We start from the raw sequence: 15,107 nt of genomic DNA on the forward strand, positions 1-15,107 counted from the left end.
CGAGCCGAGCCGGAGCATGCGGGGCGCAGCGTGGGCGGCCTCGGGGCGCGCGGGGCAGCGGTGGCCGCGGCCTCCAGCCCCGGGCCCGGGCCCGCCTGCGCCGCTGCGGCTGCTGCTGCTGCTGGCCGTGCTGCTGGGCGGCGCGGACGCGCAGTACTCCAGCGACCTGTGCAGCTGGAAGGGGAGGTGAGTGCGCGCGGCGCGACCGGGCCCGGACCCTGGCCCTCGTCCGTCGACTCCCCTCCCCTCCCTTCCCCTCCCGGGCCGGCGGGGCGTGCGGGGGCGCGGCCTGGGGCCGGCTCTCCAGCCGAAGTCCGGTGCCCACCGTCCGCCGCCCCCGATTCTGGAACAAAAGACCCCGCGGCGTCCCGGTCCCCTGGCCCAGAGGACGCCCCGGGGGAGGGCGCCTGCAGCCCGGCGGGGTCGGTCCCGGCCCGGCCCCCACGAGCCCCGCGCGGACCGCGCCAGTCTCTACGTGGCCCCGAGCCCGGCGGTCGCCGATCCCGCGACCCCGCTGCAGGCGGGAGAGGGTCGGCCGTGGGCCCTTCCAGGCTCCAGCCGGGGCAGTTGCGCGTCCTGGGGCCGCCCTGGGCCGGAGGAGCCGAGCCTGCGCCCGGGGCAGAGCGGGAGGGAGCGCGGCTTCGGTGGCTGGAGGGGCCCCCCGCTGTCCGCGTCCGTGCGGGCGGCGAGCCGCGGGCCGACACCTGTGCGCGGGGCCAGTGCGGGGCCCGGCGAGCCCCCCGCCCGGTGAAGGTCAGGCCGCCCTTGGCAGCCGCGCGCGCTGGGCTGTCGACCCCCCTCCACCCCGCGGTGGCAGCCGAGGACTCTTTTTCAGCTGAAATGCGACTGCAGAGAGGAGCGCGATCCCCAGTGTGCGCGGGCGGAGGCCGGGGGCCGCGCGGCTCCGATGCGACACCGAGGGCGCGGTGGGCGCCGCGGCCGCAGCCCGCCCTTGCTCGCCGCTTTCGTGCCTTCTTGGCGGCGGCCGGTTCCGGAGTTTACGGGGGGCGCCGGGACCGGGCGGGCGCGCGTCTCCCCGAAAACGCTGCAGGTTAGGGCTGTCCCTGCACCGGCGTCCGGCGCCCGGGGGCTCCCGCCCAGGGCCCTCTCAGCCCGGACCGACGGGAAGACTGCAGCCGGCAGACAGCTCATGGGGGTGTCACGGGGTTACTTTGAGTGAAGCGCGTTTTCCGAGAAGGCCGGGTTGAGCCGGTGGGCTGGGCGCTCTAGGACACCAGCTCCTGTCCCGAGGGGAGCTGAGCGGGAAGAGTCACCCGGTCCCCGCGAGCGGCGAGCGGTGCCCAGGCCTTCAGGGCGCTTTCTGCCCCTCCCGCCGAAACCCTCCCGGCGCGGCAGGGACCCGGGCCGCGGGGAGCGAGGGCGGATGGAGCCCTGGGGGAGGGCCGCCTCGGGAATGCTGGCGCCAGCACGAGCTGGCTGCGAGCCCCCGATGCTGACAGCTCTCTGGGGCTGCCCTTTGGCTTGGGATAGTGATTAAACTCCCGGCTTGCAGCCTCTGCCCGCTGAATCAGTGCGCCCCAAAACTGAGGCCCTGGGGTGTTCCGCTTCAGCAGATCAAACCAGAAATGAAGTCCCTGCTGCGCCAGCCTGAGTTTCCAGAGTGGGGGCTCACGTCCTCTTCGGGTCCTGCGGACACTGTGCCTGGAGGAAGGGGACGCCTTCCTAGGGGCTGTGAAGGAGGGCGGGAGGCCCACCCCCCACCTGACAGGTGTTTGCAGCGGGGAGGAGTGCCCTCGCCTGGCTCCAGCCTTTCCTCCCCGGCCCCTGCTCCCCATCGTCCCCGACGTCCTCCTGGTCTCAGACTCCCTGGAGGGACCCCTCCCCAAGGCAGAGCCAGGCGAGGGCGGCTGCGGGGACCCTCTAGTAGATAGGGTGTGAGACTCTTGGTGTCATCACTGCTCTCGCTCACTGATGCCCTTCACAGATCAGCTGACGGCGGCACTGGCTGTGCGGCTGGGAGGGTGCTGCTGTGCTCGCCAACTCCCCAGTGTTTATGGCTTTTTACGAGCTGTTCCGAAGACGCAGGGTGGAGTCCGCCCGAAACGCTGTGTGGATTCTGACCCCTGATAGCAAGGGAGTTGCTTTTTATGACGCTGGCCACTCAGTGACAGGCCGATGTTTCTAGGTGTTTCCAAGCAATTAAGCAGGAGCTTTGGAAATCCCTCTCCGGGTGGGTGAGGCAGGACCTGTGCCTGGAGGTTTATCAGCCGGTGGCCATAAAGGTGGACGTGGACTTTCCCACTGCCATCAGCGGGTGTCACAGGTGCAGTCGCACCTGGGTGGCCTTTGCCACAAGGTGGGGAAACGAAAGGCAGAGCCTCGCTGACTTCAGTGAAGAGGCCATCGCTGTGCTGTGGTGACAGGGGGTGTGGCGTGTGGGCTGGTGCCACAGCGGCCCCTGGGGGCTCCCCCTCTTTTCCACAAAGGTGCCCCGCGGCGTGGCCACCTGGGAGGTAGCCCTTGCTGGCTTTTAAAAAGATGCACTAATTCAGTGTAATCTAAGATCAGATCAGTGTTGTCAGTTTCCTAAAGTTGAATAGAACCACGGTTTGGTCTGTGTCCTTTCGTCACAAAGTAGAGCACAGCTCTTTCATTTCTGCTCAGTGTGTCACCTGCATCTTACGTGACAATCATAAAATACCTCATCTGTGATCGTTAAAGGTGTGTTGCATTTTTGTAATTCCAGTAATTTTGCATAAATGGGCATTTTTCCGGGTTTGCTGTGGTGCTGGGTATCTGCAGGGGAGAGATTTGGGGAGGTGGGTTCTTTTGGTAGGAGCCAGCGCCGCCGGCAAGACTTTGAGTCCACTCACAGGCCTGCCTGGCCCAGGCTGAGGGCGCGTGGTTTGCTTTCCCAGACGGTGGTCTGTCTGAATAGGGGTCTCGTGCATCACGCGCTCCTGACTTTAATGTAGGGGTGCCGGTGTCTTACGCCTCATTCCCGTTAGTCTTGATGTAAAAGGAGGGAGGTGTAAGAGAGAGGGGCACAGATCCTTCTTAGTGGGCAGTTAAGACACAGGCGAAGGGCCAGGTGACAGGTGCTTTGTATCTTCCGTGTCACCTTCATTTTGTTCTTACACCTCTTTTCGTGGACTGTCTTCTAATGAACTGGAGCCAGGCGCACCTACAAGATGCGTGCAGTTGTGTGTAGGCCGGGAGGGCAGCCCCATGGCAGACGTGGGTTGGCCGCCTGTCCCCAAGCGGGTTCCCTTTGCCCCTGCCTGAGTTGTGGGTGGAGCCTCTTCCCCCCACCCTTGGATGAAGGCAGTGTAGTCAGAGGTGACTGGAGCCTCAGGTGTGGGTTCTCCACTCCCTGGACCCTCAGGACCCCCAGCAGGGAAGTGAAGCCTCAGGCAGGATGGTTTATGGGGGAGAGAGCTGAGACTTGGTTCCTGGGCCTGGGGCAAGTGTTCAACTGCCTCTTGATGATGGAGACGGGAGAGGGGAGGGGACACGATGATGGTTTGTTTTGGCTGCATAAGAAAAGAGCTGATTGTAGCTGTGTGTGTCAGCCACTCACCATTTAGTCTAATTTTCACGTGGCCCTGTGATCATGCCTGCCCCTACGTACGTGTCAGATGAGATGTGTGAGTTTTATTGGCTTAATTTGTAAGTCTGTTCTGTGACCCTGGTAGCTGGCTGCGGCTGGGCTGGCTGCCCTCACCCGGAGGCTGTGGGTGTGGGGGCCGGGCAGGAGGGGTTCACGCTCGACACCTCCCTCTGATGTGGTCCACAGGGTGACTGCAGCGCCCGCCTGCAGCTGCATCGTGTGAAAAGTGAGGTTTGGGGGCCTGAGCGTGAGTCACCCAGCAGCAAATGCAAACCATATGTTACGTGTTTTCTCCTCTGCAGAAAGGGTTTCTGGTAACTCGCTCAGGCCGGGGGCTCTGGATATAGCATTGTTTATTTCACGTAAAAATCCCAAGAATGTGGGTGAACCTGCCTGCGATCTGATTAGAACCAAATTTCATGTAATCAGACACTTAGGTGAAGTCACTGGTTTGGTTCCAGGCCCTTGGTTATGACGTCTGTTAGCGCCATGCTGACATTTACATTACAGTTTCAAGTCCGAGAAACTTTCATGTTTTTGATAGTTTCAATTTCTTGAAAACGTAACTGTCTCTACTCAGGACCTGCCTCCCCGAGAGTGTGGCAAACTTCATTTTTTCCTACTTAGCACTTATTAGGAGTAAAATTAGCTTGTCGCTGACATATTCACCACTCCCGCCAGCGGAAGACGTTCACCTCGCTTTTGGAGGGGACCTTGTGCTAATGATGTTTGGGTTTGTTATAAAAAATGCAAGGGGCAGTGCGGGGTCCTCAGGCTTGGAAACGAATGAAAACACATTAGTGCCCCGTGGTGAGGTTCTGAGAGCCAAACCCGACAGCCCCCCCGCCCTGCTGACATCGCCGGTGGTTTGAGAGCTGCTCTCCCGAGCACGGCCTTGTCACCCTGTGCATGTCCCACCTGCAGCCCCACGCCCCACACGGCGGGACTCCGTTCTGGAACCCGGGCCAGAACCGAGGTCCTGCTGCTGTTTCCTTCTTCTCACTTCCCCTGACCTGCAGCGCGCCCACCCCCCTGATTCAGGGACACCTGGGCCTTAGCCCGAGGCCGCTGCAGCCATCAGAGCTGTGGCCCCCGCTGGGCCCGCACTGCGGGGCCGGGTGGAGGTGGCTGGTACCTGCTTCGCGGTTGAGGGCCGTGCGGTCACCGCGAGCGCAGTCCTGGCACGCCGCCCTGGACAGGGGTGCGCGTGGGGCGTGGGAGCCTGGCGCGGCAGCGGGCCGGCTGACGGCGTGTCCTCTCCCGCAGCGGGCTCACGCACGAGGCGCACAGGAAGGAGGTGGAGCAGGTGTACCTGCGATGCTCGGCGGGCGCCGTGGAGTGGCTGTACCCGACGGGGGCTCTCATCGTCAACCTGCGGCCCAACACCTTCTCGCCCGCCCGACTCCTCACTGTGTGCATCAAGCCCTTCAGGGACTCCTCGGGGGCCAATATTTATTTGGAAAAAACTGGAGAACTGAGACTGCTGGTTCGGGACGGCGAAGCCAGGCACGGCCAGGTGCAGTGCTTCGGCCTGGAGCAGGGCGGCCTGTTTGTGGAGGCGACGCCCCAGCAGGACATCGGCAGGAGGACCGCGGGCTTCCAGTACGAGCTGACGAGGACGCACCGGGGGCCGGACCTGCACGCGCCATCCGGTGAGTGGCCCGCCCGGGGCGGAGCGCCAGTCGCCTGCTCGGGGCTCGCCAGTCCTGCGACTCGGCTTTCTCATCTGCACGGTCAGGGCTTTGCGGCTGTGTCTGATTTTCTCCTGCCCCCACCTCCACTTGGCCTCTGTGGAAACGCTCCGCGTCTGTGTGTCGGACGTGGCGGGTTTGCGCGGAGAGCCGGCAGGCGGCGCCAGCACGTGGCCCGTGTTGGGGGTGCTGGCTGCCGAAGCTGAACCACCTGTGACGTGCAGCTTTGCGGCTGAAACCACCTTTAAGAAGACGGGTCACGTCGGTGCGCGAGTCCCTTTAGCGCCTGGGTGTTTCTGGCTTGGCAGAGCGGTGCCCGCCCCCCAGGAAGCATGTGCACGGCAGGTGAACAGGTGTCGCCCGGGCATGGCTAGTGGTCAGAGCAGGGGGGCTGCCACGGTGGATCTGGGCCCCGAACGTGCCCCTGTGCCTGTGTGCTATTCACGCATGTGGGGCGGGTGCTTTACTGTTCACGCTGCCCCGTGAAGTGGGTCGGCTCAGCCCCTGAAACAACCAGCGAGTTTTGGGTGGAGGCTGAGGCTGACGCACAGCCGGAGTGGCGCGGGGTCCTCTTTGGACAGTGGCTGTGAAGATCTGGGGACCTCAGAGGTTCTGGGGGGCACGGGGCCACGCGGGCTGGGTGGGGCCTTTGCCTGGACGGGGTGCCCGAGACTGAGAGCTTGGCTCCAGTCTTGTCTTTTTCTTCTTTTGAGACAAGCAGCTTCCCTGTCTGGCAGGCGGGTAGTAGGGCTCTCCTGGCTTCCGTGGACACCTGCGCTTGGGGGAGGGGCGTGTCCTAGAACTTGGGGGCTGGGCCCCTTTGTGGAGGGCCTTGTTTTCTCTAGAAAGCTCCCACATGGCCTCAGGACCCTGGGGTGGGACAGGGCAGGTCCCGCTCTCGAGCTGTGAGCCAGCTCACATCCTGTCTGCTGGGGACACCCAGGCCAGGCTCACACCACCACTGGTGGGGTCTGAACATCTTGGGTGGGGCCTCGTGGCAGCGTCCACTCCGTAGGCGGCAAGGTCACCTCCCAGGGCCCTGTCCCGCCTGCCTCTGTGGGGGCTTGGGAAGGCGCCAGCCTGGACTGTCCTGTCCGTGGCCCCAGGAGCAGGGTCCGTGCAGACGGTCGTGCCAGTGAGTTGTTCTCACGGCTGAGGGGAGTCTCTGGCACCAGGGTCGAGGCTGGGGGCTGCGCCACACCCCACAGGACACCCCAGCCCAGAGGCCAACCCGGCCCAAAATGCCAGCAGCGCCCAGGTGGAGAGACGGCTTGGGGTGGGCCATCTCCACGTTTCAGGGACTGAAAGAGTCCCCGGGGGAGAGCCGGTCCCATGAGGACTGGGCTGTGCAGACTTTTCCTCCTGAGTGTGAATCCACACCTGTTGTTCTGTGTTCTTGGCCCTGAGGTTTTCAGCCTCTCTGAAACCTCCGGAGCTGCACGGGTCTGTTCGAGGGCTCCGCGTGGGGCGGCCTGTGGGCCGTGGCTCAGGACCGCGGAGCTGGAGGCCGATGTCCGCTCGGCCGCACCGTGGCTGGTTGGGTGCTGAATAAAACCCTAACCAGGTGGCATTTGTCTTGTCACCAGGAGTTACGGTGGGTGGCAGATCTGGGGGAGGGGATGCCAGCCTTGCTCTGGGGCCCTGGAGATAAACTCACAACAAACACAAAGTCTGGAAAACTCCGAACACCACCTTGGGTCTCTCTGACTGTTGAAGCCGCTAACTGAGGCAGGAGGTGCCGGCAGGCGTGGGCCTGATCCCCCGGTCACAGCTGTGCACACCTGCACGTCCCATCTGTCCCAGGCAGATTTCCGGTGGAAAATGGACGTGTTGGTTGTAGACTCTGACGGAGCTTGAGAGCTCACCCCCAGGGAACAGAGACTTTGTTTCTTTCTCATCTCTGGGGGTCGGGTCTGTGCCTGCCGGGCCCTTGTGTCCAGGTGGACAGGGAGCGGGTCCGGGACAGGCCGCAGGGGCTGGTGGCTGAGCTGCTTGGGTGTCTGTGGGGTCGCAGGGAGGCGGCGGCCCTGGGTCAGGAGTGACTTGGGCCACAGGGGGATGCACTGGGTCACGGCCGCACGCTCGGCCCCCCACCCCCAGGACCATGGGGTCCCACAGGACGCCGCCCCAGCGGGTGTCAGGCTGGCTTAGGGCCCAGGACTTCGCTGTGTCTTGTGGACAGATGCTCACAACACGCACACCTGGCTCAGGGCGTCTGTTTAGATCGAGCCTCCGGTGCCTTCCAGACGTGGGGCGCTTGCTGGGGGCAGCACAGAAACGCAGGGACTCAGACCCTGAGCTGCGCCCGGGGCTCCAGGGCCCGATGCTCGGGTCCCCACCAAACACAGGCACAGAAGCCGGCCCCTGCCTGGGGCTGAGCACCTCCAGGGCCCTTCCAGAGGCCGCCCGTCCTGGGGCGGTGGAGGAGCAGGAGGGTTGGGGAGGCCGACTCTCCTCCCGCCTTTTACCGGGAAGGGGGCCCCTAAGCCTTTAATGCCCAAGGAATGGGTCGGTAATGCGGCATGTCAGCGCTGGCCATCTGGCGGCGGCGACGACGTGTCCTGGGCCAGGCCGCTCCTGAGCTCTCTCCGGCCAGCGCCGCGGTTTCCCTGGTCTCCTGTCCTGGCCCTCACGGCAGCCGCGGGAGACGGGACGGGAGCTGAGCCCAGGCAGCGTCGCCAGGCTGTGCGCACGCCCTCGGCCAGGCGGGGAGAGTCCTACCTGCCAGGAGTGGAGGAGCTCGCCCCTGAGTCAGAACCTATAGTTTGTGCCGACTCGACAGAACAGAGGTTCTGTGGGCTCGGATCCGGACGAGAGCGTGCGTGGGAGCTGCGCTCCCTGCCCAGCCAGGGGGAAACGTGCCGAGCGTTCGTGACAGCTCGCTGGCCGCGGGTCCCTTCGCGCGGCATCATCGGCTTCCTTGGATAAGCCGACACTCACCAACAGCCCAGAAGGGACCAGAACAGGGGCCAGGCTGCTCCTCCGGGGGCGCAGACTGTGGGTCCGGTGGGAGGTGATCCAGCCCCGGGGGAGTCGGGATTTGGCCGCCACCGGCAGGACCTGCCTGCCCCGCGCCTGCCACCTCTGTGGGTCTTGCCGGGGCATGCCTCCCTCTCGCGCCGCGGAGCCCTGGCAGGACGGCAAGGCGGTAAGTGGACAGGTGCGGGAACTCGTGGATCCAGCTCCAGGCTGTGTCCAGACATGTGCTGAGGACTTGGTGGACTCCACCCCCAGTCTTTTGGGGACACCTGGGCCAGGCGCATTCGATGGACGGGCACCACCAGGGCCCGACTGCCCAGTGAGTTGGGGGACTTGGGGTGGCCAGGGAGCAGGGGGTCTCTGCCGGTTCTAGGGAACAGAGACCCACCTGCTTCCCCAGCTCACCTGGGCAGGCAGACGGGTCCCAGGATTCCTGTCTTGCTCTGACTTTTCCTGGAGCCGTGTGACAGGTGCTCACCGTCTCAGCCACCTCTGTGCTCGGGGCTCGGGCTCTAGGCAAGGCCCACGTGAGCAGGTGTCCACGGCGGGGGGCAGTGGCATTTTAGACACGCAGTGAGAGTGGAAGGGACAGGCAGAGGACACCGCTCTGGCGCTGGTAACAGACACACAGAAGTTGCTTCGCCAGCTCTCGGGGACACTGGGTCCTGTGGTGTCTGCAGCCGCAGTCCCCGTCACCAGCAGGGCTCCTGGAGCACAGAGCTTAGGGGGCGCTGATGGGCGTGTGGGACGGGTCGAGAAGTGTAGAGAAGCAGAAAAGAAACCTCGTTGTTTCACAGAAGCAGGAACGGACGGGGGTGATGTTCTTCCCAGGTGTGCCATGACGCTACTGTCCTTTGATTTCCTGCCTCCAGCTTCTCAGGCCACTGTAATTACCCCGCAATCTTCTGCAGCAGGGAGAGGCAGCGAGGCCAGCGTCCCCAGGGCCATCCTGCCACCCAGACAGCCCCTCGGGCCCCCTCCCCGTCCAGTGGGAACACCGCGTCCACCTGCCGCGGCTGCACTGGGACCCTGCGGTGGTTGTCACTTGAGGTTTCCTCTTTGGAACTTATGTGTCCAGCCTGGTTGTTCTCCTCGGGCAGTCCTGCCGGACGGGCATCCGTCCCCCTGAGACCTCTTTCTGCCCCAGCTCATCCTCCTCTTACTCACAGGTGCAGCCTCCCGCCCGCACCTGCCGGCCACGCCCAGGTCCCCACGGCAGCCCGGCTGGCCCCTCTGACCTGTTTTCTTTCTTCTTCATTCGGTTCATATGATGCACATTCCTGAGTGATCTTCCCGAGATGCCCACGCCCCAGCTCTCCTCCTCCAAGGAGGATGGATGGAATTCCAGCCTTTGCCGACCCTCCCCGCCACCCCTCCCCCGGAAGTGAGATGTGATGTGTCCGTGACCAGCACATTCCACAGCCTTTATGAGCCCGATTCTGATTAATAATTGTTTCCAGATTGTGCCTTTGGAGTGCACACTGCGTTCTCCATGAAGGTGACCCACGCTGAGCAGAGCTCAGAATCAGAGCGGGGCAGTCTCCAGGGTGCTGCCTCACTGGCTCAGCTGTCGACGGTATTGGCTCACTGAGGCTCTGGCGGGCGGACCTCAGGCTGCCCACTGCCCTTCCCTGGCCTGGTCCTCCTGCAGTCGGTGGGCCGAGCCAGGGCGGATGCCCAGGGCCAGTGGGGGAGCATCTCCCGCCCTCCTCCTCCGCGCCTGGGGTCCCGGGGCCAGTGACTCAGAGTGGAGGAAGCTCTAAGGCTTGGCGACGCTCGCACGCCAGGCCTGGCGTGTGTGTGTGTGTGTGTGTGTGTGTGTGTGTGTTGGGGCCTTCCGGCTCCTCTGTCCCTGAGGTGGGACGCCAGGTGCAAAGGCTCACGGCTCACCTCCCATCTCCTGCACTTCCAGCCCCGGCTGCTGTGTCTGCTCAGCCTGAAGGTGCTGCCTGGCGCGGGACCCTCGCCATGGACTGTGGTCACCGTGGCCTTCAGTCTCCGACCCCCCTCTCGCCCCCACTCCCACGGGGGACCCCAGACTCAGGACCTCTGGCCCTGTGGGCACCGGGCAGGTGCTGCCTAGGGTGGAAGGTCTCATCTGAGTCTTACGTGCTCTGAATAAAAATGCCACCTGCAATTCGAGTCCCCCCAGATGTCGCAGTGCTGCCAGCCACACAGGTGACCCAAGTGCCACAGGTGGGCCCAACCCCGGGGGCCCCACAGGAGAGCCCCCTGGGCCACGGGGCAGCTGCAGGGTCTGGGGCCAGGTGGCCCCCAGTGGTGGGGGCTGTGGCATGAGCTCCTGCAGTGTCGAGGAAGTGGGGGGCTGCCGGGACCCAGCTTGGGTGGGGGTCTGAGGGGTCCAGACACATCACAGCCCTGCTGGGTCAGTAGGAGGCTCTGCGGCTGGCGTCCTCTGATGGGCTGGACAGATTTGGAGGCATCGGCAGGTTGTTCTTGTTCTGCGGCTTCTTCTTTTGCTTAATAGTCGCAAGCGCAGCAGGTGGTGCGTGGGCCAGTGAGTCAGGCGCTGCTGAGCGGGAGGCGCACCCACCCCGCCTGCTGGGGAGTGCCGGCCTCTCCCCGGGGGGCAGGACCGGGCAGCCAGACAGGTTGGCCTGAGGGGTCCACAGAGGCCCTGTGCCGGCCCAGGCTGCTGCAGGCTCTCTCCGAGGCCCTGTCTGGCCTCTGCTGACCCCTCGCACAGGCGCCTGGAGTCCCTGCACGTCCCAGACCCCGGAAGGCCTCTCTGAGCTCTGCTCCCCCAGAGACGCTTGGCCCATTTGCTGTGGCCGAGGTGGTGGGCACGTGCACTGCCCTGTCCCCATTGGCACCCTGCACGGCCACCGGGCAGGTGACGGCTCAGGGCTGGTGGGCGAGGCCGGCTGTGCGAAAACATCGGGTGCTTCTGGGGCTGGGCAGAGTGCAGTGGCCGAGGGCCAGGCTGCCTCCCTGAGATCTCACAGCCCGGGGCTTCTGCTGTGGGAGAAGAGCTGGGGCCAAAACCTGGACACTCAGAGCAGGCGAGGGGGAGGTCCTGGACGTGCAGTCAGAGCAGATGGTAACATCGTGTCTCCCAAACCCGCTCCTGAGCCTGAGCGGCGTGGCACGTGGCAGCGTCCGTCCTGGGCAGCGTGCCCACCTGAGCGGTCAGGCGAGGGGCGGGTTGAGGGCTGGGCCCCTGGAGATGCTCCCTGTGCGAGTCTGCGTGGCAGGGGGAGCTGTTCCGAGAAGACTCGGCACCTTCCGGGTTTGGGGGAGCCGGGTGCCCCGGGCCGCAGGGGCTGCAGAGGAGGTTCTGTGACCAGGGCTCGGTTGAGGGGTGTGTGGGGTGGGCACCCCGTTCCAGGGCGGGTAGCATCTGGGGAGGGGCCGAGCTGGGGGGCCTGACCTGGGCTCAGGGCTCCTGCCGGCTGAGGGCCCTTGCCCTGTGGCTGGCGGGCACGTCCCTCCCCCGCTGACAGTCCCCGGCAGGATCTGAGTGCCCGGGTCCCCGCGGGATGTGACCTTCCTTTTGGGGTGCGGCTGCAGGTGCGATCTGGGGTGCTGGCATCTGCCTCTGAGGGAGCTGGTGGAGGCAGGGTGGTCTGGCACCTCGGGGCGTGGGTGCAGACGCCGGGGCGAGGGAGGCTCTCGTCCGGGTGGTGCTGGGGACAGGGTTTCAGTTCGGCTGGGGTGGTTCTGCATTGGTGCTGGGCACAGGAAAGCTTGGGGGTGATCGAGCCCACGGCTCCCGGACTTGGCCGCGTGTGAGTGGAGCGCGCCGGTCTGGCACCGCGAGGCAGGTGACGCGACAGGAAGCCCCTGTCACCGAGGTCCCGGGACATGGTGGGGCCTGGGGGCCTTGCTTGGGGTGCGCCCCTCGCGGCCGCACGCAAGCCCTTCTGGCCAGGCGGGGCTGAGGGTCTGCTGAGGCTGCCCCCAGCGTGGCCGAGGTCACATTTTCTGTCTCCTGCTCTGCCGGGGACCCCGACCTACCTTGGGACGTGGTCTTGGCCATGGAGGCACCACAGCGGGGCGCACTTGCCGGCTGTGCTCCGTCTGGTCTGGTGGGCGGCACCAGAACCTGCCGTCTCCGGCTGACCCTGCTTCTCTCTCCCCAGCACCCTGCCGCCCCTGCAGTGACACCGAGGTCCTCTTGGCCGTCTGCACCAGCGACTTCGGTGAGTGTCCGCCCTCACAGCTTCCTCCCCTCGCGCTTGCGGCTCCTGCCACGTGGAACCCCGTGTGGGCCTAGGAGCCCCTCTTCAGGCCCCGGAGAGCCTTCCGGTGCTGGCGTGAAGCCCCCCGGGGCCCTCTGCCGAGGCCGGGGCTTGGCCTCAGCGTGGGAAAAGGTGCTTGTGCTCCTGTGCAGTAAACGGCTCCCCGCCCGTGGACGGGCTCTGCAGCTACTCACGTGGAGAGAGCCGGGAGTATTTCGGGCGATTATCAAGTATTTTCCCGCTTTGCAGATGAGGTCATTGCTGTCTGAGAAGTCTGTCGTTCCCCAGGACTCCTCTCTCGGGGTGCTTTGTAACATCGCTCTGTCAGCAGCTCGAGCACCCTGGTGCGAGCCCCACCTCGGAGCTTCTGCCGTCCCTCCCCAGGTCCCCCAGTGGGCCGCAGGCTGAGGCCGAGGGGCGCAGGCCCCCTGCTCGTCTCGGGGAGGCTTGGACTCCGGGCTGATGCTCGCCGAGTCGCTGCTGCGGAGGGTCCAGCTGGACCCCGGCTCTGAGCCCCCACCCCAGGCTCCACAGACAGTCGTGTAGGGTATGGAGGCTCCTTACTTCTCTGCCGTCCAGGCCCCAGCCGGGGTCAGGGTCTCCGCGCCTGAGGCAGCCCTCCTGCCCCCCCGGCCGGGACACAGAGCTACAGAAGACCCCGTGCCCAGCTGTGCTCACTGCTCTTGCTCTGATTTGAAAAGCTGAAGCAGACTGGTTGTTGGGCTCTGTTTTCCCCACTGTGTGTCTGGTCCTTGGTGGAAAGACACTATTTCTGACCAAGTCTGAGTGTCTGGGGTGACTGGTTGGCAGCTTCCTGCTGTTTAAATTGCACTTTTAATGGGGATTCCAGATGGCAGAGTTCAGGGTTCGGCTCTGGTCCCAATGCCGGCTGTTGCCGGGGCCTGCAGCGGCCTGGATGTGTGCGGGGCCAGCACCTGGCAGTGCCGCCGGACCTGCTGACGCCCCGTCTGCTTCCCTCCGCAGTCGTTCGAGGCTCCATCCAGGACGTCACGCACGAGCCGGAGCTGCAGGAGACGGCCATCCGCCTGCGAGTCAGCAGGCTGTTCCGGCAGAAGGGCAGGGTCTTCCAGCCGGTGCCTGGAGGCGGTGGCCTCTGGCAGGGGCACGTCAGGACGCTGCTGGAGTGTGGGGTGCGGCCGGGGCGCGGCGACTTCCTCTTCACAGGCCACATGCGCTTTGGGGAGGCGCGGCTCGGCTGTGCCCCGCGCTTCCAGGACTTCCAAAGGATGTACAGGGGCGCCGAGGAGAGGGGTCTGAACCCCTGTGAGGTCGGCGCGGAGTGACCACGCGGGCCTGGGGGCCGCCCTCCCTCCGTCTCCTAACGAGCTGCCGTTGCTGCAGGGGCCGCCCACGTCCTGGGGAGGCTGAGTGCCAGGCCACACGCGGGGCACAGGCCTGGCCCTGGTGCGCCAGCCGCGCGGTGCACGGGGGCTTGGCCCCGAGAGGTCCTGGTGGAGGACCTCAGATTGGGAATGCTGTAAAATGAAAACTAAGTTATTTTTGTTTTTGTAAAAAAGGAATGTCCATAGGAAACAAATCCCGTGTCTTACGATGTCTCGGTGTGCCGTCTAACGTTGCTCTTCAACAGCGTCTCAGGCCGCTGCGTCTGGCCCGGCGTATTGGGCGAGCTGGGGCCGCAGCGCACAGAACACGTCACCAGGCTCCGTGGGAAGCCCCAGTACCCCGCGGAGTTGCCACGACGGAAACTCGTGGAGCCAGATGTTAGTGCTTACGGGTCTCTCCGTTTTGTTTAAAGAGTGAGCTCCGGGCTGCAGGTCGCTTCTGTTCCAGGAGTGAAGGCCGAGGCCCGAGCAGCAGTGGCCAGTCCGTCTCCCGCCGGTCAGGCGTGCACGGCCGAGGGTGCTCCCTGGACACGCTCCAGGGCAAGCCCCGCCAGGTGGCCGCCTCCCTGCTGCCGGACACTGTCCCCTCCGCGCCTGCCCTCCCTGTGCCCTTTGACCCCAGCTTCCCCAAAATGCCCAAGCCCACCGCAAGTCTCTGAACACCCAGAAGCTGGCCTGGGCCCGGGTCGGTGGCCCCATATCGGGGGATACATCAGTTTTCCGTGGCTGCCGTAACCAGTCTCCACCAATGGGGGGGTTTCAAACAACAGAAGTTTATTCTCCCAGTCCTGGAATTGGGCTCCAGAAACCAAGGGGTCGGCAGGGCCTCCCTCCCTCCAGGGGCTCCAGAGAGGGTCCGTCCTTGTCTCTTCCAGCCGCGGGAGCCCCGGGCATCCCTGGGCCTGTGGCCACGTGGCTCCAGTCTTTGCCCCGTGGTCCCTCCTGTGGGTCTGTGCCCAGATTTTCCTCCCACGAAGACACCAGTTGCTGGGTGAGGGCCGACCCCGTGACCTCGCCTTCACTCGACCCCATCTGCACAGACCTCATTTCCAGACAGGGCCACGTTCAGAGGTTTGGGGTGGAATTTGAGGGGACACAACACCCCAGTGCAGGGGGTGCCTGGGGTGTCAGCTAACCGGACTTGAGCCCGCACCCTCGTTTACGAGCCATAGTTTCCTCCTGTGCGACTGCTGAGACCAGAGGGGGCCCGGAGGGGCCGCCATGGTACGTGGGCCCCACACCCTCACCGGGCGCTCAGCCGTGCCAGTCGTCCTGGGTGGGTGAGTGTGCAGGCTCCCCC

At 65.0% G+C, this 15,107-nt stretch overlaps 1 protein-coding gene across 1 annotated transcript; it reads left to right on the forward strand.

The window, feature by feature from the left end:
* Positions 1 to 16: 16 nt before the first annotated feature.
* Positions 17 to 13,984, forward strand: METRNL (meteorin, glial cell differentiation regulator-like). The gene is made up of 4 exons (XM_012656462.1): positions 17 to 186; positions 4,838 to 5,223; positions 12,345 to 12,404; positions 13,428 to 13,984. Exons 1-4 carry the CDS (start codon positions 17 to 19, stop codon positions 13,745 to 13,747), a joined length of 936 nt encoding a protein of 311 aa, XP_012511916.1. The 3' UTR covers positions 13,748 to 13,984.
* The last annotated feature ends 1,123 nt before the right edge of the window (positions 13,985 to 15,107 follow it).

The sequence above is a fragment of the Propithecus coquereli genome, unplaced genomic scaffold (genome assembly GCF_000956105.1).
Source record: "Propithecus coquereli isolate 6110/MARCELLA unplaced genomic scaffold, Pcoq_1.0 Scaffold501, whole genome shotgun sequence".
In the NCBI taxonomy this organism is placed as follows: Eukaryota; Metazoa; Chordata; class Mammalia; order Primates; family Indriidae; genus Propithecus; species Propithecus coquereli.

Bases quoted from the DNA above. Each gene is read 5' to 3' on its own strand.
- METRNL (XM_012656462.1), top strand. From the start codon at position 17: ATGCGGGGCGCAGCGTGGGCGGCCTCGGGGCGCGCGGGGCAGCGGTGG. The intron at 187-4,837 runs GTGAGTGCGCGC...CCTCTCCCGCAG, and splicing joins CTGTGCAGCTGGAAGGGGAG to CGGGCTCACGCACGAGGCGC. The intron at 5,224-12,344 runs GTGAGTGGCCCG...CTCTCTCCCCAG, and splicing joins GGACCTGCACGCGCCATCCG to CACCCTGCCGCCCCTGCAGT.